Below are 21,270 nucleotides of genomic sequence, written 5' to 3'. Positions count from 1 at the left end.
CACTGCGCTCCCTGTGCTGACCACTTAAACCCTGCCTCCTGCCGGTCATCACCAGTACTACAGAATCAAACTACATTACCCATAAAGCATCGTTATCGTCTCGCGACAAGTGCGTGCTGCCGAACCCCTGCGAAATAGACCAGGAAACCCCGGTGTTCTTCCTTTCTCAACATGGCTCCGAAGGCGAAGAAGGAAGGTGCGCGACTTGTATTGAATTATTTTGTAAAAATAAGTATTATTCCTAAGACTTTCGTCTTGATATCGACCGGGAGGGTTTAGTGAAGCGGTTATGTTCGCGAGTGTTACGGTTTGAGGTCGTTTACGCGGTCGTAATGTCGCTTTATAAAGGCATGAAATGTCGCACGGTGTGAAACGTCCACTTTCAGCGGCACACGTTAGCTTTAGCTAGCATGTAGTTAGCGTCTGAATGGCTAGCTCTGGTCACGTCCTGCTATTAAAGCCATGTGGTTTCTGGTAAAATGTTAGTTTCCATGCGCTTTGTTTTGCTTTTAATGTTAACAAACACTAGAAAACTAGATGCTTTCTATAAATCCGTCAACTTTACTTAGCCGGGTTGCTAATCCGAGGTGATGGCACGTGAACACACAGCTAGCGCTCCTTCACAAGAGACAGACTTTACAAAGTGTGTGTGTGTTAGCTTCATAGGACGTGGTTTAACCTGTAAAAGTGTGAAATGTCAAAGGTTTGGGGTTGATACGAAGACAGAATCCAACGATATTGTAAGCTGTAGTGACCTATAACAAGATGTCCATTTTTCCAAACGTCATCAAGTGTGTGTGTTTCTGTAGCTCACGCTGTGTCCAGATCTGTGTGTAAAGTCAGTAAATATTTGTGAGGTAAATGATGGATATTCCTCTTGTCCACTTTACAGCTCCCAACGGCTGTCTTCAGGACGTTACCGTAATAACAGAATATACATTATTTGTTGTCGAAATTTGTTAAAAATTGAGGTTTTTCTTTTTCAGTTCTCATGAACTTGTTCACGAAACCGAAGTTTTCACGAAACCTGTAGGTTGAATTTGTCTTCACTGTATAATGTTTAGTTTTTTATTTGTTGGCTTTTCCTTTCTTTTACAGCTGTCCCAGCCAAGACTGAGGCCAAGTCGAAGGCTCTGAAGGCCAAGAAGGCCGTGCTGAAGGGAGTCCACAGCCACAGGAAGAAGAAGGTCAGGACCAGCCCTACTTTCCGCAGGCCCAAGACTCTGCGCCTGAGGAGGCAGCCCAAGTACCCCAGGAAGAGCGCACCACGCAGGAACAAGTGAGTTTGTCCTGGTCATTTGGGAAACAATTCCCAAATAAACCCGTTTTGGATGGTCTGTTGGTTCACAGTCCTGGAGTCTTCTGATGTCCAGTCGTTCTGGGAAAAACACATTACAATAGCTCTCGTGTCTTAATTCCAGTCTACACTAAACTTTTCAGGAGTTGTTCAGTCATACAGCTTAACTTGTACTCCTTCGAGCCAGATTACACCATCATAACTTAAATGTACACTATATTGCCAAAAGTTTTGGGACATCTGCCTTTACATGCACATGAATGTAATATGGAGTTGTCCCGCCCTTTACACCTACAACAGGTTCAACTCTTCTGGGAAGGCTTTCCACAAGTGTGTTTATGGGAATTTTTGACCATTCCTCTAGAAGAAGTGCATTTGTGAGGTCAGACACTGATGTTGGATGAGAAGGTCTGGCTCACAGTCTCCACTCTAATTCATCCCAAAGATGTTCTATGGGGTTGAGGTCAGGACTCTGTGCAGGCCAGTCAAGTTCCTCCACACCAAACTCACTCATCCATGTCTTTATGGACCTTGCTTTGGTCACTGGTGTACAGTCATGTTGGAACAGGAAGGGGTCATCCCCAAACTGTTCCCACAAAGAGCATGAAATTGTCCAAAATGTCTTGGTATGAAGCTGAAGCATTAAGAGTTCCTTTCACTGGAGCTAAGGGGCCGAGCCCAACCCCTGAAAAACAACATCTGAACTCAGTGATTTTTAGGGGTGTCCCAAAACTTTTGGCAATATAGTGTACATAGAGGTAGAAACTTATTTTTTTTATTAGGTGTCAGATTTCCACCTAATAAGGATGCAAATGATGGGAATTGCGATCAAAGCATGATATTTTATGATTACTGCTTTTTGAATACTGATGCATCCTAATACCTTTTCTGCGTAGCGTGCTGTTAGCTGGTTCAGTTCCTAGCGACGTGTCTATAACTCTCTCCTTTCCCATGCCCTTGTACACATTCAGGTTGGACCACTATGCCATCATCAAGTTCCCCCTGACCACCGAGTCGGCCATGAAGAAGATTGAGGACAACAACACTCTGGTCTTCATCGTTGACGTCAAGGCCAACAAGCACCAGATCAAACACGCCGTCAAGAAACTGTACGACATCGATGTGGCCAAAGTCAACACACTCATCAGGTGCACCTTTAGCCGTTTTACTCCCGAGTTTTCTGCCTCTTTCTGTGTCATGATGTAAACCAAAAAATAGCTCTGAATTCTGATGTTCTCAAAGGAACCACTGAACCACAGGAAGGCTTGGATCTATGGATTTGTGGTGATTTGTGTTTTCTGAGATATTCTAAACGTGTTTGTTCCATTTAGGCCCGACGGTGAAAAGAAGGCATACGTTCGTCTAGCACCAGATTACGATGCGCTGGATGTTGCAAACAAAGTAAGTGACTAATTCTTTGACACATTAATCCATCCAAAATAAAGGATTTACATGTCATTATTTATATTAGTATTAGCATTCACTTGGTGTCATTTGAGTAACGTGTGTAGTGCATGAATGAAGTACTGAAAATGTAATAACTTAAAATAAAATGTAATAGAAATCTGCACAGTCATTAATAGTTTGGTTTTAATAAATATTTAAACTACACAGCATTCAGCACACAGACCTAATACACACAGCACTCAGGCTTTCTCCATATTGCCTAAAGGTGTAATGAAATGTTTAGATAGTGCAGCGTTACTACAGTTGTAGCCTGGAGAGGGATTTCGTTCTTCAGTGGAAGGATTTCACTGTACATAAGGACGAGTGACTGAATATTCTCAGAGTTCATGCGCGACTTGAGCATGTGATGTCATTATTTTCTGACTGAATGAATTTTGATGCATTCAAAGGAACCACTGATGCTCCTGGCTGTTTCATGTTTTTTCTCTGTGCTTTCAGTTTTATGAATCTTCTTGTGGGTTTTTTTCCCCCCTCTTTTACAGATCGGCATCATCTAAACTGCTCTTGGCGACGTGTACAGAAGAATAAATGTTTGTAAAAACATATACAGTGTTGTATTTATTGACTCCTATGGTGTATTCATTCAACATTGGGAATCTGGATTGAGACTTCATACACACTGATATGATTTTAGAGCACAATTTTAACCCTTTAATCACACTGGAACTGCTAGTAGTACAGGTTTTACTCAATTTACAACCTTTACAAAAGATATATATGACAGAAAATGGTTCCAACGCTGCGTGTGGTATCCGCTTCAAGTGAGGTGATACTGTATCATGACCGATTAGAACAAACCTTTGGCGTTTAACAGTAGCAGTGATCATGTGTGTAAATGTTGCACTTAGACAATCCTTTTAAAACAAATACTGCCATTTTCCCACATGCACTGTGGTGTTCTGGCGAGTTCTTTCGGTTCCTTTGGGAGGAAGGTGTGTGTTTGGGTAAGTAGGTTTAACCTGCAGTTTATATAAACACTAATTTAGTGGCTGATAAGACAAAATTTTTAGAAGTTTGGAAATGTGGACATCACTAAAGGGGAAATATTCTAAAAGCTAGGAAAAACACCAAAATTTAAAATAAATTCAGTAGCAGTGTGTTGGTGCACTAATGTTTCTTAAATTTGCTTATTTAATATGGAGTTGACTCCTGTAGCTAGCACAACGTTACCTCTTAATGGTCATCCACAAAATTGGGAGCATAAAATTGTCCAAAATGTCTTGGTATGAAGCTGAAGCATTAAGAGTTCTTTTCACTGGAACTAAGCGGTCAAGCCCAACCCCTGAAAAACAACCAAGCACCATCAAATTTTACACTTTGCCCAATGCAGTCAGGTGAGTACCGTTCTGGCAACCGCCAAACCCAGACTTGTCCATCGATTTCAGAAGCATTACTGGTCACTCCAGAGAACATGGCTCCACTGCTCTAGAGTCCAGTGGTGGTCAGTTTTACACCACTGCATCCGACGCTTAGCATTGTACTTGGTGATGTAAGGCTCAGATGCAGCTGCACAGCCGTGAAAACATGTTCATGTTCCATGAAGCTCTCTACGCACTGTTCTTGAGCTAATCTGAAGGCCACAGAGTTTGGAGGTCTGTAGCTATTGACCCTATAGAAAGTTCTGCACACTGTGCTCCTCATCATCTGCTGACCCCAAATCTGTGATTTTACGTGGCCTACCACTTCATGGCTGAGCTTCTGTTGTTCATAATTGCTTCCATTTTGTTATAATACCACTAACAGCTGACTGGGGAATATTTAGTAGTGAGGAAATTTCATGAATAGATTTAATGCCCACAGTGCCACGCTGGAATTCACTGCGCTCCTGACAGCGACCCATTCTTTCACAAATGTGTGTAGAAGCAGTCTGCATGCATAGGTGCTTGATATTATGCATCTGTGGCTATGGAAGTGATTGGAACACCTGAATTCAATTGGCAATACAGTGTATATTCCATGCACCTGTATTTATCTGCAGTGGCCCAGTTGCATTCTTTAAAGTGGTTTTGTAGGGTTTTTTGATCCTGAACATGATTGTAGAATTGTTTTTACTGTCTTATGGTGTCATGCATTATTTCAGTGGAGGACAAGCACATAATTAAAATGCCTTACTTCTCAGGTCTCAGATAGATATCTTGTTATGAAGACTCAACACTTTCATATATTTCATATATATATATATATGTATTATATATATATAAAACTCATCTATACTCATATATATATATATATATATATATATATATATATAAGGGATTACCCAATACATATTTCCTGGATTTAGGGCAGCACGGTGGCTTAGTGGTGAGCACTGTTGCCTCACATAAAGAAGGAGAAGGTCCTGGGTTCAAAAACAGGGTTTGAAAAGGCACAACCTTTCTGTGTGGAGTTTGCATGTTCTCCCCGTGCCTGTATGGGTTTACTCCGGGTACTCCGGTTTACTCCCACAGTCCAAAAACATGTACATTAGGTTGATTGGTAATTCTAAATTGCCCATAGGAGTGAGTGTGTGTGTGGTTGTCTGTCTATATATGTGGCCCTGTGATGGACTGGTGACCTGTCCAGGGTGTACCCCTGCCTTTCACCCAATGTGTCCTGGGATAGACTCCAGCAGATCCCTGTGACCCTAATTAGGAATAAAGTGGGTATAGAAAATGGGTGGGTGGATGTTTCCTGGATTTGTGCCATCTAATGGACATCCATTAAAGTAGTTTAAAAGAGAAATAGACTCTAGGAACCTAATACTTCCTACTAGACTCTCATCTCTTACCACGTGGTTGAGATTTTTTTTAGTGGGTTTTTTAAATCACTACTATATTTTCCCTTAACCATTTTACTGGTGATAGGTATTAAACTGTAAAGGTCTTTAACTGTTCAGATTGTAGAGGTGTAGTTATGCAAGAAAAAAAAAGTCAGCACCATGAATCTTATTTTCATTCTACAGAGTAAATCAGTTAATATGTACTTTTCTGTCAAACCCACAATAAGTAACTGTGCGACATTCAGACTCCTCCAGCAATCCTGGGATCACGCTGATGATACACCGATCAGGCATAACATTATGACCACTGAGAGGTGCTGTGAATAAGACTGATGATCTCCTCATCATGGCACCTGTTAGTGGGTGGGATATATTAGGCAGCAAGTGAACATTTTGTCCTCAGAGTTGATGTGATATTAGCAGGAAAAATGGACAAGCGTAAGGATTTGAGCGAGTTTGACAAAAAGGGCCAAATTGTGATGGCTAGACCACTGGATCAGAGCATCTCCAAAACTGCAGCTCTTGTGGGGTGTTCCCGGTCTGCAGTGGTCAGTATCTATCAAAAGTATCCTTTAAGTCCTGTAAGTTGTGATGTGGGGCCCATGGACGCTACTAACACCTTCAGGGATCTAGTGGAGTCCATGCCTTGACGGGTCAGGGCTGTTTTGGAGGACCAAAAGAGATATTAGGAAAGTGGTCATTATGTTATGCCTGATTGTTGTATAATGAAGATAATTAAAATAAAATCATACACTGCATGTGAAACGTTAGCATGTAGGGTTTATGTGATTTTTCTGTAAGGATAAAAATGGGTTACACGTTTCAGAGGCGTGTGGTATAGTAGTCAGCAGCATGGAATGAAAACCTTTTAAACCAGAATCCAGTGTAAACATTCAGAGGTTCTTAGTGACGGACTAATGGTCAGTACTCTGGATATTCCCCATGAAGCGTCTCAGTCCTGGACAAATTTGCGGACACCGTTTGAATGGCTGTGCTTGGAGAAGAAATCTGTTCGCAGCAGACGGTAGAAATAAATGAGGATCATGATGTTCATGAGCATCATAGACACCAGGAAATACCCAGCATGGACCAGCTGAGAGAAGTTCACGAGGATGTACCATGTCAGGTAGGACTGCGCTCCCAGACGAAAGCTGATGTAGGTTGTGAGGTTGATAAACTTATTAATGGTGTAGAGGAGCGAGTCTTGGGCCACTCCAGCCATTTTGAGCATGAGGCGCAAGTGCAGAAATATACTGTTCACTTCGACAAACAAAGCCACCACAGCGCCAGCTACGTAGTGCCAGGTGAGAACAGCGTACAGGAAAGTCCAGATCACCTGCAAAGCAAAGATTTTTTAGAAATGTAAAGTACACTATATGGCTTAAGTGTGCGGACATCTGACCATCACATCCAGATGTGGTTCTTTCCTAAAGTACTGTCACAATATATGCACACAGTTGCAATTTTCCATCACTGGAACAGATGTGGAACAAACCTTCCAGCATGACAATGGACAAAGTAAGCGTCATGAAGACATGTGATGTGCCAAGAATGAAGTGAAAGAAATTGAGTGACCTGCGCAAAGCCTTGACCTCAACCCTACTGAACACCTTTGGGATGAATTTGGAATGCAGACTGAACTCCAAACCTCTTCACTTGCCTGGCTTAATGTTCTTGTAGCTCAATGAGCAAATCCCCATAGCCACCTCCAAAATCTAACAGAAAGCCTTCAGAGAAGAGTGGAGGTTATTATAATAGTAAAAAGGGGGCGGAGATTCAATCTGAAATGGATGTTCACCAAGCACATTTGGGTGAGACAGTCAGATGTCCACAGACGTTTGCTTATGTACTGTACATATTTACGTTTTATACAAAAATATTTTCAATATAGTTGATCAGGTGGATTATAGTGGAAGCAATTGACTTACCATAACATGATGGAGCAGAAACTCCCATGATTCTCGTGCATACCCACTGATGATGATGTCTACGGCATCCTGGATAAAATACCCTGCCAAAAAAAAATAAGTACAGAATTTGTTAGTTTTGGGTCAGGGTGGTGATGGAAATGGAGCTTTTACTAGAACACTGGGCATGACGTGGATGGAACCCGAATGAGGATGAGGTTCCCTTCTGAGCCTGGTTCCTCTCAAGGTTTCTTCCTCATAGTATCTCAGGGAGTTTTTCCTCACCACCGTCACCTCAGGCTTCTCATAACATCTGCCTGATATATCCCACCCACTAACAGGTGCCATGATGAGGAGATCACTGGTCAGTGCTCAGAATGTTATGGCTGACCGGTGTATTACAGGTTCAAATTAAGCAAGAGAAATGTTTTATTACTTGCACTGGGATACTGGAACATGGAACAGTAAAGACTCTCTGTACTGTAAAATGGCCTTAGGAGATTTATCAGGTTAAGTAAAAATGCCTGGCATGGCTTGGAGTAAGACAATACGATGGAGCAGCATGTGGCCTCAAAACTGCATGGTTTCCTGTTTGATCCTGAACTCGAGTTAGGGTTGTAAAATGGCGTCTCATCCAGGGTGTATCCCCGCATAGCTCTAGTTGTTCCTGGGAAAGGCTCAGGATTTACCGTACTTAAAACAAAACGGTTATGGAATATGAATGAATGTTTGGTGTAACTGCCAGAGGGAGGCCTCTTGTGAAACAAACCGCAGGTGATCTTTTGTTTTGTACAAAAGATTTATAACCCGTCTGTGGCAGTTATCAGCCTGAACACTTAATGGTCTCAACTCATTTGTAAACACCCATTCATGTTGTATTCATGATCAAGCATTTCAGTTAACAATCAAATATTATTATACACTATATTGCCAAAAGTTTTGGGACACCCCTCCAGATCATTGAATTCAGGGGTTGGGCTCAGCTCCTTAGTTCCAGTGAAAGGAACTCTTAATGCTCCTGTTCCAACATGACTGCACACCAGTGACCAAAGCAAGGTCCATAAAGACATGGATGAGTGAGTTTGGTGTGGAGGAACTTGACTGACCTGCACAGAGTCCTGACCTCAACCCCACAGAACACCTTTGGGATGAATTAGAGCGGAGACTGCGAGCCGGACCTTCTCGTCATCACAACATCAGTGCCTGACCTCACAAATGCGCTTCTAGAGGAATGGTCAAAAATTCCCATAAACACACTCCTAAACCTTGTGGAAAGCCTGACCAGAAGAGTTGAAGCTGTTATAGCTGTAAAGGGCGGGACAACTCCATATTACATTCATGTGCATGGAAAGGCAGACGTCCCAAAACTTTTGGCAATATAGTGTGCCTGTTTGAATGTAATCCTAAATTTAATCAAAAATTCTACATGGCAATCGATATAGTAGGAATTTACACAGGCTTCTCAAAATCAGTATCTTTTCTGACATGAATTAAACAAATCCAGGTTTGAATCACAAATGACTCATTTCATGCACTTGTTCAATTCTGAATTATATCTGAATTAGTTTGACCAGATTACCTGGAACAGGATGGAGTTTAATTAAACAGGTTACCTCAAAGAAAACTAAAATAAACCACATTTATCATTGTTTCAGCTCACCAAGCTGGATTTTCAGGATGGGGTGAAAGAAATTTGAGGTAACTGGGAACACTCAAGGCAGGCAAAACAGACAAAACGTGCATTTTGTCAGAACTGGAAGAAAGTCAAATATTTGTTTATAATCTGTCAGAAATGTCTAGCACAAATGTCCGCTCTTTGGACTTTGAGAAGTCATATGGTGAGAAATGGTTTTGTTGTCATAAAAATAGACACACAAAGCATGGTGTGATAACTAGCAGTGGTTTTTATGACTTTGTAGTGCAGACATTATGTTCTCAGGTTGTCTGTGTGTCTGTTCTTCTGGTCGTCCATGACTATGTGATATATGAAGAATGGACTTCTCATGGCAACCAGTAAATGAACTCATTTTGGAATTGTACAGTTTCAGTCCAGTGTCCTTATTGGTGCCTTGTGACAAAAATACAGTAGTATGCTGAGTGATAGTGGTCAGATGTTATAACTAGTAGCAGATTCTAATTCTAAATTAAATTAGAGAAAGATGACTGACCTGTTGAGATGATGACAAGCAGATATGAGGCAGGAGTGAAGGACAAGTTCAGATCATACACCATCTCTGGATACTGAAACACACTAAGCACAACAAATTCTCATGAGTAATTGTTATACAGGCACTTCAGATGGTTTAGTCCATCTGTGCTGTTATAATAAACTTCATTCTTCTGGAAAGGCTTTCCACTGGCTCTGGGGATTTGTGTCCAGCCAGGTGTAAGAGCGTTAGTGAGGTCACACATTGATCAGGCGAGGAGGTCTGGGGCGTAGTTGTTTCAGTTTATCTTAAAGGTGTTAAGAGGGGTTGGGTTCATGGTTGTGTGCAGGTCATTCAAGATCTTCCACTCCTACCTGGACACACCGTACAAAAAAACTGTCTCTAAATTTGTGGCAACAGTTTAGGGAAGAACCAAATATGGGTGTGATGGTCATGTGTCCATAAACATTTGGCCATATACACCGATCAGACATTACATTCTGAGCAGTGTCAGGTGAAGTGAATAAGACTGATGATCTCCTCGGCACCCGTTAGTAGGTGGGATATATTAGGCAGCAAATAAACATTTTGTCCTCAAAGTTGATGTTAGAAGCAGGAAAAATGGACAAGCGTAAGGATTTGAGCGAGTTTGACCAAAAGGGCCAAATTGTAATGGATAGACCACTGGATCAGAGCATCTCCAAAACTGCAGCTCTTGTGGGGTGTTCCCGGTCTGCAGTGGTCAGTATCTATCAAAAGTGGTCTAAGGAAGGAACAGTGGTGAACCGGCAACAGGGTCATGGGCAGTCGAGGCTCATTGATGGACTTGGGGAGTGAAGGCTGACCCGTGTGATCCGATCCAACAGACGAGCTACTGTTGCTCAAACTGCTGAAGAAGTTAATGCTGGTTCTGATGGAAAGGGGTCAGAATACACAGTACAGGACAGGTCAGGGCACCAACACAATACTAGACAGGTGGTCATAAAGTTATACCTGATCGCTGTAGTGTACATTCCCTCCTAAAAATGAAATGAGACGTAGGAGGAAAGAAAGAATCCTGACGTGTTCAAGCTGCTTGATTTTGCCTTGACAAATGGAGTATTTTGTGTTACCAAATATTAGTTCACAATTATTTTAAAAACTAATAGGACCAAAGTCCAGGTTTTTATCATGCTTTTAATGTTGTTTTATGTTTTATGTATGGACACAGTGTCCTTATACTGAGAATTTCAGTTTCATTTTAAAAAGGTGCCTAACAATATCTCCATTTTAGATCAATATAATGTTTAATCAGTTGCTGTACTACACGAGGCAAACAGCTCAAGTGCTCCAGTTTCTCACTCCTTCTCATGAAACGTTCCCAACCGCTGCCTGTCTGACACGTTTTTCAAGTTTTTTCTATTTTGTGGAATCTTCAGCCGTGTATGCAACACGGGTAATTAACTATACAACAAGTTACTCTATACTGTAAACTGTACGTATTGAGCATTAACCATCTTAGAACTTTTTACTGTAGATTAATTCAGAAGCTATCTGCATGACTTTTGTCCAGAAGGACATTACATAAGTGGAGAGTTGATGATGTTTGATAAGTTATCAGAAATCTGTGCATGTCTAAGGTGTAGCAGCTTGCTGTTTCTCACACAAGCAAATATTGTTAAGTAACTGGAGCCAGAATATTGTATTTAGGAGAAGATCACTCACCAGAAAACGGCCCAGGTGCCGGTCAGGAGTGAGTGGACGAGTGACACGGAAAGATTCTTCCATTTATAGTTCTTCCATGGATCACACCTAACAGCATGGGGTCTGGGCAAAAATTTCAGCAGTGTCTGGAGCAGCCTGAAGGCCAGTGAGCTGCAGAATACACAGAGGACGGGCCGACGCTGCACCTCCTTCAACCAACCATCCATCCTCCACTCCTGCTCTAATACTTACCTGCCTCGTAAACTCTCTGCTGCCTTTCCCCTTTCTCTGGCTGCTTTCCCTTATTTATGTTTTGGGTTTTTTTGTCTGTGTCTCCTGTCCTCCTAAGTAGGGTGATTGGCTGTTAAGTGCAGTTTTTACTCTTTCGTTCCCTGAAAACTTGGAAGAGTCTGGAATTCTTCTGCAACTCTTTTCTTCTTCCTCTCTTCTCCTCTCACTCACATGTTGTGGCTTAACAATGGGTGTGTGTTTGTCTCAATCTCTGTTTGCTGAGCAGTGATTGGCTGAGGGAGAATGAGCCAGCACGATTGCTGCTACAGGAAATGTTGGTCATTCCTCTCCCCCTTTCCCCCCCTCTACTCTGATTCTATATGTATCTTACAGCAATACAGCTAAACCTGTTTGACTGAATGAGTGAAGAAAGTATGCTGTGTTGTGGGCATGTGTGTGTGTGTGTGTGTGTGTGAGACAGAGAGAGAGAAGGAGGGGAAGAGAGAGAGAGTGAGAGAGAGAGAGAACGAGTGGGAGAGACAAAAAGTGAGAGAGAGGGAGAGAGAGGGAGAGAGAAGGAGGTGGAGAGAGATAGGAAGAGAGAGAGAGAGAGAGAGAGAGAGAGAGAATTCTGACCATACCCGGTTCTCCCAGTCATATGTACTCTTTTTTGCCATGACATGCTGATTCAGTCCATATGTTCTAAGGTGTAATTTATCGGCTTAACCTACAGCGGCTGGGTGCAAAAGCAAAGTTCGGGTTTAATTTTCCTTGTTTACATTTCAGGGGTAAGTTAGAACTTGTTCTGCCCACACCCTCAGAGCAGCTTACTGACCCTTCATCCCTTACTGACACACATTTCAGTTCTAACATTATTTTGTATAAATAATGATCAGCTATAACATTAAAACCACCGGAGTAATATTGTGTTGTCCCCCTTGTGCCTCCTAAACAGTTCTGACCCATCAAGGCATGGACTCCACTGGATCTCTGAAGGTGTGCTGTGGTATCTGGCATCAAGATGTTTTCAGCAGATCCTGTAAGCTGTGAGGTGGAGCCTCCATGGATCGGACTTTCCCGTCTGTCACACGCCACATGTTCAATCGAGGTCGGACTGAGATCTGGGGAATTTATAGGCCTGGTCAACATCTTGAACTCTTGTCATGAATAGTTATGGAACTCTGTGGGATGGGGCCTTCACTCCCCATGCACATCAGCGAGCCTTAGTCGCCCCTGGACCCTGTTGCTGGTTGACTGGTTGTCCTTCCTTGGCTCACTTAGTTAGATACTAACCCCTGCATACCAGGAACAACCAGTAAGGTGCTCTGATCCCATCTATTACATCCCACCACTTGACAGGTATCAGTGTAATGAGATCAAATTAAAAATACCCTTCATTAATAAAGAATGTTGTTCTATCTGCCCAGATTCCCTCGTTCCTCTGATCGCTAGGGAACCAACAACAGTCCCAGTACAGGGTAAAAATATCAGCAGGTGGCAGAATTTCCATGTCAAATAGAGAAAAAGCAGAGGAGACAGTCTGTATTGTTGCTATGCAAAGTCAGATAGCATAAGTGACAAGAAAAATACAAGAGGACCATAATGTCCTAAAGATATATGTTGTACTACTATATGATACATGTTTTTAAAGAGTAAGACTTGAAGGAAAATGTTGTTATTGGATAATAAACAATGATGTGATCACATCAAATGTGATTGTTTTCCAAAAATAACATATCAATGCCACAATTGTAACAATTTTTATTTGTTAAATATGACAAATTAAGAAATGGCACAAACATGGTGTCAACAGTGCCCAGAAAAAAAGCTTGACCACACATTTGGAACCATCTATAAACATACACTACATTGCCAAAAGTTTTGGGACACCCCTCCAGATCATTGAATTCAGGTGTTGTTTTTCAGGGGTTGGGCTCGGTCCCTTAGTTCCAGTGAAAGGAACTCTTAATGCTTCAGCTTCATACCAAGACATTTTGGACAATTTCATGCTCTTTGTGGGAACAGTTTGGGGATGACCCCTTCCTGTTCCAACATGACTGTACACCAGTGACCAAAGCAAGGTCCATAAAGACATGGATGAGTGAGTTTGGTGTGGAGGAACTTGACTGGCCTGCGCAGAGTCCTGACCTCAACCCCATAGAACACCTTTGGGATGAATTAGAGTGGAGACTGTGAGCCGGACCTTCTCATCATCACAACATCAGTGTCTGACCTCACAAATGCACTTCTAGAGGAATGGTCAAAAATTCCCATAAACACACTCCTAAACCTTGTGGAAAGCCTTCCCAGAAGAGTTGAAGCTGTTATAGCTGTAAAGGGCGGGACAACTCCATATTACATGTGTAATAAAATGTAAAGGCAGACGTCCCAAAACCTTTGTCAATATAGTGTACAACAACAATTATTCATCTGTTCATTTTCTGACACCCTGGAGGGAGTGGAAACCCATCACAGGGCACAATCGCACACATACACAATTTTAGAGAGGCCAATCAGTCCACAACTAAAGTCTATAGACTGGGAGAAGAAAACCCCCAGAGCACAGGAAGAACATGCAAACTCCACACACACAGAGCAGAGGTCAGGGAATTAAAACCCCGACCCTTAAGGTGCAGGAGAACTCCAACCCTAAACAGCAGCAGCAAGTTCACATCAGTGGCACTTTATAAGTCATAGTATTCTGTATTATTATATAGTCTCACTACACACACAGGCATCATTATGACAAAACAGTCCAAATAATTGATTTCTGGAACAAGGAGATGTATTGTACACATTTGTAGAAGAGTAATGATCTCTCTATCCAGTGTCCGGTCTTGTTGTAGAAAGGACATTATTTACTGTCCAGTGTCACCCAAATGAGGATGAGGTTCCCTTCTGAGCCTGGTTCACCTCAGGTTTCTCATTAGGGATAAATAGTAACTTAACTTTAAACTTTATATATATTTTTCAATATTTCTATACTTCTGTAAAGCAGCTCTGTAAACGTTCTATACAAATAAATTGTATTGAATTGAATTAGAAGAAGGTTCTGTTTTGAGTCTGATGTCTTCCTCATGCTGTGATTTCCTTTGCTATTGTCACCTCTGGCTTGTTCATTACACCTCAATATCTACATCCAGAAAGCAGTTTTGTGACAATATCTATTGTTGAATAAAATACACTGATCAGGCATAACATTATGACCACCTGCCTAACTTTGTGTTGGTCCCCTTTTTGCCACCAAAACAGCCCTGACCTGTCCTGCACTGTGTATTCTGACCCCTTTCTATCAGAACCAGCATTAACTTCTTCAGCAATTTGAGCAACAGTAGCTCGTCTGTTGGATCGGATCACACGGGCCCTGTATCCGGTTCACCACTGTTCCTTCCTTGGACTACTTTTGATAGATACTGACCACTGCAGACCGGGAACACCCCACAAGAGCTGCAGTTTTGGAGATGCTCTGATCCAGTGGTCTAGCCATCACAATTTGGCCCTTTTGGTCAAACTCGCTCAAATCCTTACGCTTCTCCATTTTTCCTGCTTCTAACATCAACTTTGAGGACAAAATGTTGACTTGCTGCCTAATATATCCCACCCACTAACAGGTGCCATGATGAGATCATCAGTCTTATTCACTTCACCTGGCAGTGGTCATAATGTTATACCTGATCAGTGTATATTATATCACATTGTGTTAATATTACAGAAACCATCCATACTCAAAAAATCTCACTCACTTTTTCTCATACACATACACACCCAAACTCTCTCTCTCTCTCTCCTGCTCCCTCCCTCCCTCCCTCCCTCCTATACCATCCATACAGGTGCTCTTCGGTCCAGACTGAGTTTGTTGCTATTGCAGTCATGTGGTTCACTCTCCTTGTGTCATGTCTTCTGCTTGCTCCATGTATCCACTCTGGTAAGACTTCCACATGATTAGATGATTTTTTTAAAGGCAATTTTGGTATAATAACATATTAACTCTGAATAGTAAGAGGGATAAAAACAAACAAGACAGAATATTATAGTCATTTGTTTAGAGCTGATGATGAGAACTTGCTGCTGCTGTTTGGGTTTTGGTGTCTGAAAATATCCTGGAAAATATCCTGCAATGTAATGTGTATTTATAAGATTCAGGCTGGAATATATATATATATATATATATATATATATATATATATATATATATATATATATATATATATATATATATATATATATCACTTTTCTACTAGAATAACTGTTAATTACAGTATATTGATTGGTAAATGAAATTATTTCTGTTATGCATTCATCACTATATCAGGTGGGATAAATACACACGTGATGATAGTGATATGTGTTTATGTGGGTTTCACTACTGTTGATGATTTTGTGCTATTCATTGGTTTTTGTTCTAAAACTAATGCCGTGAATAAATGGTTAATAAATGATAACATCTTTTTTTTTTTTTTTTCAAAACGTATCAATGTACAAAGCTGTTAGAAATCACGATGGCTTCAGGACACACATTGTGTATTAATGTAAGTTATATCTGTGTGAAAAGTCCTAAAAACACGTTTATTGTGAGACTTAATGATCACCTATGGATTTCTTCATGCCCTTTTAACCCGAGAGCCATTATTTACATCCTATTTGATTTGACTTGCATTCAGATCGAATCAGTTCAGCTGTGCTATTGTATAAAGGATTATTCATGTACCTTTCTGAACTGTACATATTGTAATTAATCTGGACTAACACTCACGGTATTATATTGCTTACAAAAGGCCGACATTCCCACTGACCTTTTAATTGACACCTAACTCGCTTCTTTTCCCTCCATTATGCCTTTCGTTGTCTGTTTTTGACGTGCTTATTAGAGCATATTCAGCTAAAGTTCAGTTAATGTACCACCACTGAGATGATTAATTTCGACCCCTGGCTGGAAGTTAAAACGTGGACAAAGAAGGGGGGTAAAGAGGTGTTTTTATGCTCCACATTCCAAAACAAAAAAGGTGACCCAACTGATTGTAGTGTATTCTTGAAGCCGATTAATCAGAAACTGATTAATTTCCCCAAAATAGAGTCAAGACAAATCAGTGGCATACACAGAATTGCCGAAGGTTTATTGTCACCTGACCGTCACACCCGTATGTTGTTCTTCTCCAAGCTGTTGCCACAAAGTTGAAAGCACACGATCGTCCAGAGTCTCTTTTTATGCTATTTCTCTTCACTGGAACTAAGAGGCCAAACTTGTTCCCTGTGATCAAAGCAAGCTCTGTAAAGACACGGTTTGCCGAGATTGGAGTAGAAGAACTTAAGTGTCCAGCACTGAATTCTGACCCCATTGAAAACTTACAGGTGACTGTGTACAGTACCTTCTCATTGCCTAACCTCACTGATACTCCTGTATCTGAATTCAGGATAGATAGATAGATAGATAGATAGATAGATAGATAGATAGATAGATAGATAGATAGATAGATAGATAGATAGATAGATAGATAGATAGATAGATAGATAGATAGATAGATAGATAGATAGATAGATAGATAGATAGATAGATAGATTTACAATGTTCATAGACACTTTCCAAAATCTAGAGGAAAGCCTTCCCAAAGAGGGGAGAAGAACAACTTTGGAAAGAGATGTTCAGGAAGCACATATGGGTGTGATGGTCAGGTGTCCAGACACTTTTATATCATGTATATTAACATGCTCATTCTAATTCATTATCGTTTCCATAGTAAAAACTGGGAAGGTGCTCTAATCTACAAAAATCTAAACCCAATAATAAACAGAATACAGCCTGTTTAACAAAGAAATAAATATGACCATTGTGATGAAACGTTCTGTGAGGAGACATCAACTTAACATTTGTCAGGGCTTTGTAACAGTCTGAAAGTTTTCTGACACAGGAGAATCTTCAGGACTTTGCACTTTGCAGTATCATGTGTAATGTGAGAAGCTTGTCTTATTAACTTTAGGTCAGAGGGAAAAAAATGAGGCTGTTGAGGTGATGACTCTATTCCTGCTATTATGTAAGTCACAGTCATCCTGGTCCTGGCAAACCTCTTGTCTTGCACATTTAGTGCTCTCGCTACTACAGACATATCTGATCCAATGAATCAGCTAATTAGCAGCTCATCCTGGGTGAAGGTGGTTGTGTTAGAACAGGAGAAACACCTCAAATGTGCAGAACACGAGATACTCCAAGGGCAAGGACAGAAACTTGTGACCGAAGTGATAAAATAATTTATTTAAAATATTATTATATCAATGGGCAGCATGGTGGCTTAGTGGTTAGCACTGTTGCCTCACAGCAAGACGGTCCCGGGTTCGAACAGGCAGGGGCCTTTCTGTGTGGAGTTTGCATTCTCTTAAGATGAACTTCTGAGGATGTATTGTTTCTCTAACAGATCATTCCAAGGTTTTGGAAGCTGAGATTCCCTAATTATCCAATAATCTCTTAAAGAATCCTTGAAGAATCCTCCCAGTTTAAACATGTTTCCTTTGTTCCAGTCCAGTGGTGCTACCAGAGCCAATATTCATGTGAGGATAGTTGCAGAGGTAAGCTCTTAACTTTAAAACAATCATTTATTTATTGGCTAGGGTGAGATGGTGGGTCCCCAGTTCAGTATTGGGTTATTATCTGGATTTTTATACCTTGTCCCCATGTCTGCATGGGTCTCCTCAGGGTACTCCAGTGCACTCCCAACTCCCAAAAACATGACAGTATGTGGATTGGCTACAATAAACTGCCCCTAGATGGAAAAGTGTTGTGAAAACACGAGGGTATAATACCCTTCTGTGGATGGGACTCCATCCAGGTTTCACTCAGTGCTAAGATGAAGACTCCTGATCCATCACAACCCTAACCAAGATGAAGCTCTTATTAAAGATGAATTAATTACTAATAATAATAAATTAATGTTTCAGAGCCCAGTGAGTGGGATAAAGACTTTCCAGATTGTGGAGGCCAGAACCAGTCACCCATTAACATTGTCACACGCAAGGCGAGGCTCAACCCCCGTCTAACCCCCATCATCTTTGAAGGTTACACACAACCTCTGAACGTCAGTGTGCAGAACCTCGGAAACACCGGTGACTCTGCAATTTCATTTGTTCTTTTTCTTTTAATTCAAGCAGTATGTTTGCCTATTTTTGTTTCCTTACACCTATTTAGGGTTTGATTGTAATTCAGCATAAGAAGGTCCTGGGTCCAAATCTCGGGTTCGAACAGGCAGGGTCCTTTCTGTGTGGAGTTTGCATGTTCTCCCCGTGCCTGCGAGGGTTTACTCCGGGTACTCTGGTTTCCTCTCACAGTCCAAAAACATGTACATTAGGTTGATTGGTAATTTTAAATTGTGAATGTAAGTGTGTGTGGTTGTCTGTCTATATGTGTGGCCCTGTGATGGACTGGTGACCTGTCCAGGGTGTACCCCTGCCTTTCACCCAATGTGTGCTGGGATAGACTCCAGCAGATCCCTGTGACCCTAAATTAGGAATAAGGCGGGTATAGACAATGGATGGATGGATGTACTCAGCACAAATGAAGTCTGCCTTCTTGTTGGTATCATTTCACACTTTCTTAGCCGTGCTTACACTTCCTCCATCTCTGCGGATCCGAGGCGGGGATCTGCCTACCACCTACCAGGCCCTTCAGCTGCATCTCCACTGGGGAGTGAATGACGGACCAGGCTCAGAACACACCGTTGATGGGGAGCAGTATCCTATGGAAGTGAGATATCACCTTCAGATATTTAGTTTAAAAGAAAGCAACATGAATTCTTTGTTGAACCAGTGACCGCTATATTTTGTGGTTTTTCATCTATTCTACAGCTCCATATTGTTCACATAAAAGAGCAGTACAAAACACTGAAGGAAGCCATGAATGATACAGTAGGGGTAGCAGTTCTTGCCTTCTTTTATGAGGTATTATGAGCATATTTGTGGTTGTAAAGTAAACAGAATTATGCAGTGCATAGCTATTCCTTTAATAATAACATGATGTTCTTATTCTTTGCCTTAGGTGTCTACAGAAGAAAACCAGAAGTTCGATCAACTGATTCAGGCTTTGGGAAGAATTCCATATAATGGTGAGCTCATGTGACATTGTCTGATGCTAACTTGCCTGGATTCGTCATCTAAGAGACGACAGCACGACAGCAAGGGTCTAAAATAGCATAATTTGTTGAGCTGGTTACATGAGAAGATTTGAGTATTACTAGCTAATCTAGCATCACACTAGCTAATCTAGGTTGCTATTACCTGGTTAGCGGTGTTGTGCACTAGAGGAAGCCTTATATAATAGTGTGGGCTTTGGAAATAGCATTTGCAGGAAAGGTAAATAAACCAAACGTGTTATGTGATTATTGTATTCGTAAAGGGAACACCAGTAATGTCACAGAATTCCAAGTGACTGATATCTTGCCTTCGTTGGAGAAGCTTTCCAGTTACTACCGTTACTCAGGTTCTCTGACCACACCAGGCTGTGATGAGGGCATCCTCTGGACTGTCTTCCAGCAGCCTTTTTCCATCAGCCAACAACAGGTAGAAAAGATCGATGGTTTTCTCATTCACACCATTTCACCTCGTTCTTTTTAAGCAATTCAGTTAAACCCATTTTATTTACCCATTTCTATTTGTGATATAATTGTACAATAAGGGCCATTTTAAGCTCTTGTTTTTAAATTCTTTTCTTTGTCATAAAATATTTCTATCTTTAGATTTCATGACCAGTCTGAATGGGCACAGACAGCACATGGGTCCTGTAAACTATGGTCACTGTATAATTTTGATTAAATTAAAATCCTGTGTTGCTCCTGAAGATGGAAGAATAGAATCATGACACTATGGATGGTTTGGAAATGGGTGCAATCCAACCACTTTGGAAAAACGTTAATTAAATTTGGCAACTGCTCTGAGAAGAATGACATTATTTGCAGTCCATTTGGAAGTGATGAGTCCTAACAAGGGCACTTCGAATGTAGGGCCATCCATTTGTAGGGTGATGTGATGAAAATCATTTCATTAACTGGGCCCTTAAAATGAAAATTTCAGAAGGAACAACCAATACTACACTTTGCTCCTGAGACTTTTGGAACTGCATCACAACAAACAAGCTTACCTTTAAGTGTGGGTCTGGTTGTAAGATATGACTAGAACCTAGATGGGTCTTTACAGATCTCATTTCACGGTTGATTATAAGCGTTCCAACTCTAGCATGTGTGAGGAAACCAGAGAACTCTGAGAAACTCCACACAGTAACCTGTGCTCAGGACCAAACTGGGGACCCTGAAGCATTGATGTGGCAATGCAACCCCCTGAAACTACATTACTATGGCTATATTTTCTCATGGTGTAGGGTGTAGCCTTAGGAGGCAATACTGCGTACTCATGAAACCATCACAGAATGGACCACAGCCATTTATAGCCATCAGGGATCATGTTTTCGATCTTGCTCTCATGGATGGTGATTGGCAAATTTCATTTCAAACTAGAAAGCATCATCAGCACTGGAAGGTTCCTCGAACCACTATGAGAAGATCTCACCACTATTCTTTGTTTTGTATGTGTTCCACAGCTGGTGAACATAACCAGGCAGATGTGGTTTGAGAGGGGAAAGCCCATGGTTCAAAACTTCCGCCCAGTGCAGAAGCTGAATGGACGCACAGTGTACAAATCCACGGCATGTTCCTGTACATCATCAGGACCAGTCTTTCTGTGTCTGTGTCTCCTCTGTATCTTACTGCTGATAGAGGGTATATTCACATAATGTACAATTTC

General features: G+C 41.3%; 3 protein-coding genes and 2 non-coding genes across 5 annotated transcripts; 4 read left to right on the top strand and 1 right to left on the bottom strand.

Annotated features, from left to right (window-relative positions):
- The first annotated feature begins 62 nt into the window (after positions 1-62).
- On the top strand, positions 63-3,309 carry rpl23a (ribosomal protein L23a). Its single transcript, XM_058415529.1, has 5 exons — positions 63-196; positions 1,099-1,279; positions 2,269-2,445; positions 2,629-2,698; positions 3,247-3,309. The coding sequence occupies exons 1-5, from the start codon at positions 172-174 to the stop codon at positions 3,259-3,261; spliced, it is 468 nt and encodes a 155-aa protein (XP_058271512.1). The 5' UTR covers positions 63-171; the 3' UTR covers positions 3,262-3,309.
- On the top strand, positions 2,103-2,173 carry LOC131369666 (small nucleolar RNA Z17). Its single transcript, XR_009207313.1, has one exon. It is a non-coding gene; the product is annotated as a small nucleolar RNA Z17 (small nucleolar RNA).
- On the top strand, positions 3,102-3,168 carry LOC131369660 (small nucleolar RNA SNORD42). Its single transcript, XR_009207307.1, has one exon. It is a non-coding gene; the product is annotated as a small nucleolar RNA SNORD42 (small nucleolar RNA).
- Positions 3,310-6,285: 2,976 nt separating the features above from the next.
- On the bottom strand, positions 6,286-11,733 carry tlcd1 (TLC domain containing 1). The gene is made up of 4 exons (XM_058415524.1): positions 11,284-11,733; positions 9,601-9,683; positions 7,454-7,536; positions 6,286-6,861 (listed from the first exon to the last, which is right to left on the bottom strand). Exons 1-4 carry the CDS (start codon positions 11,487-11,489, stop codon positions 6,478-6,480), a joined length of 756 nt encoding a protein of 251 aa, XP_058271507.1. The 5' UTR covers positions 11,490-11,733; the 3' UTR covers positions 6,286-6,477.
- A 3,594-nt stretch (positions 11,734-15,327) lies between these two features.
- ca4c (carbonic anhydrase IV c) lies at positions 15,328-21,259 on the top strand. Its single transcript, XM_058415520.1, has 8 exons — positions 15,328-15,418; positions 18,004-18,051; positions 18,421-18,585; positions 19,077-19,222; positions 19,324-19,416; positions 19,514-19,580; positions 19,871-20,034; positions 21,068-21,259. Exons 1-8 carry the CDS (start codon positions 15,364-15,366, stop codon positions 21,257-21,259), a joined length of 930 nt encoding a protein of 309 aa, XP_058271503.1. The 5' UTR covers positions 15,328-15,363.
- Positions 21,260-21,270: the final 11 nt, after the last annotated feature.

This window comes from Hemibagrus wyckioides, linkage group LG18 (assembly GCF_019097595.1).
Source record: "Hemibagrus wyckioides isolate EC202008001 linkage group LG18, SWU_Hwy_1.0, whole genome shotgun sequence".
NCBI classification, from domain to species: domain Eukaryota; kingdom Metazoa; phylum Chordata; class Actinopteri; order Siluriformes; family Bagridae; genus Hemibagrus; species Hemibagrus wyckioides.
The sequence above is the reverse complement of the archived record's forward strand: the minus strand, read 5'-3'. Positions and strand labels throughout refer to the sequence as shown.

Bases quoted from the DNA above. Each gene is read 5' to 3' on its own strand.
- rpl23a (XM_058415529.1), top strand. From the start codon at position 172: ATGGCTCCGAAGGCGAAGAAGGAAG. The intron at 197-1,098 runs GTGCGCGACTTG...TTTCTTTTACAG, and splicing joins TCCGAAGGCGAAGAAGGAAG to CTGTCCCAGCCAAGACTGAG. The intron at 2,446-2,628 runs GTGCACCTTTAG...TGTTCCATTTAG, and splicing joins AAAGTCAACACACTCATCAG to GCCCGACGGTGAAAAGAAGG.
- tlcd1 (XM_058415524.1), bottom strand. From the start codon at position 11,489: ATGGATGGTTGGTTGAAGGAGGTGCAGCGTCGGCCCGTCCTCTGTGTA. The intron at 7,537-9,600 runs GTCAGTCATCTT...TTTTTTTGGCAG, and splicing joins GCTTGTCATCATCTCAACAG to GGTATTTTATCCAGGATGCC. The intron at 6,862-7,453 runs GTAAGTCAATTG...TTTGCTTTGCAG, and splicing joins TTCTGCTCCATCATGTTATG to GTGATCTGGACTTTCCTGTA.
- ca4c (XM_058415520.1), top strand. From the start codon at position 15,364: ATGTGGTTCACTCTCCTTGTGTCATGTCTTCTGCTTGCTCCATGTATC. The intron at 18,052-18,420 runs GTAAGCTCTTAA...TTAATGTTTCAG, and splicing joins ATGTGAGGATAGTTGCAGAG to AGCCCAGTGAGTGGGATAAA. The intron at 19,223-19,323 runs GTGAGATATCAC...TCTATTCTACAG, and splicing joins GGGAGCAGTATCCTATGGAA to CTCCATATTGTTCACATAAA.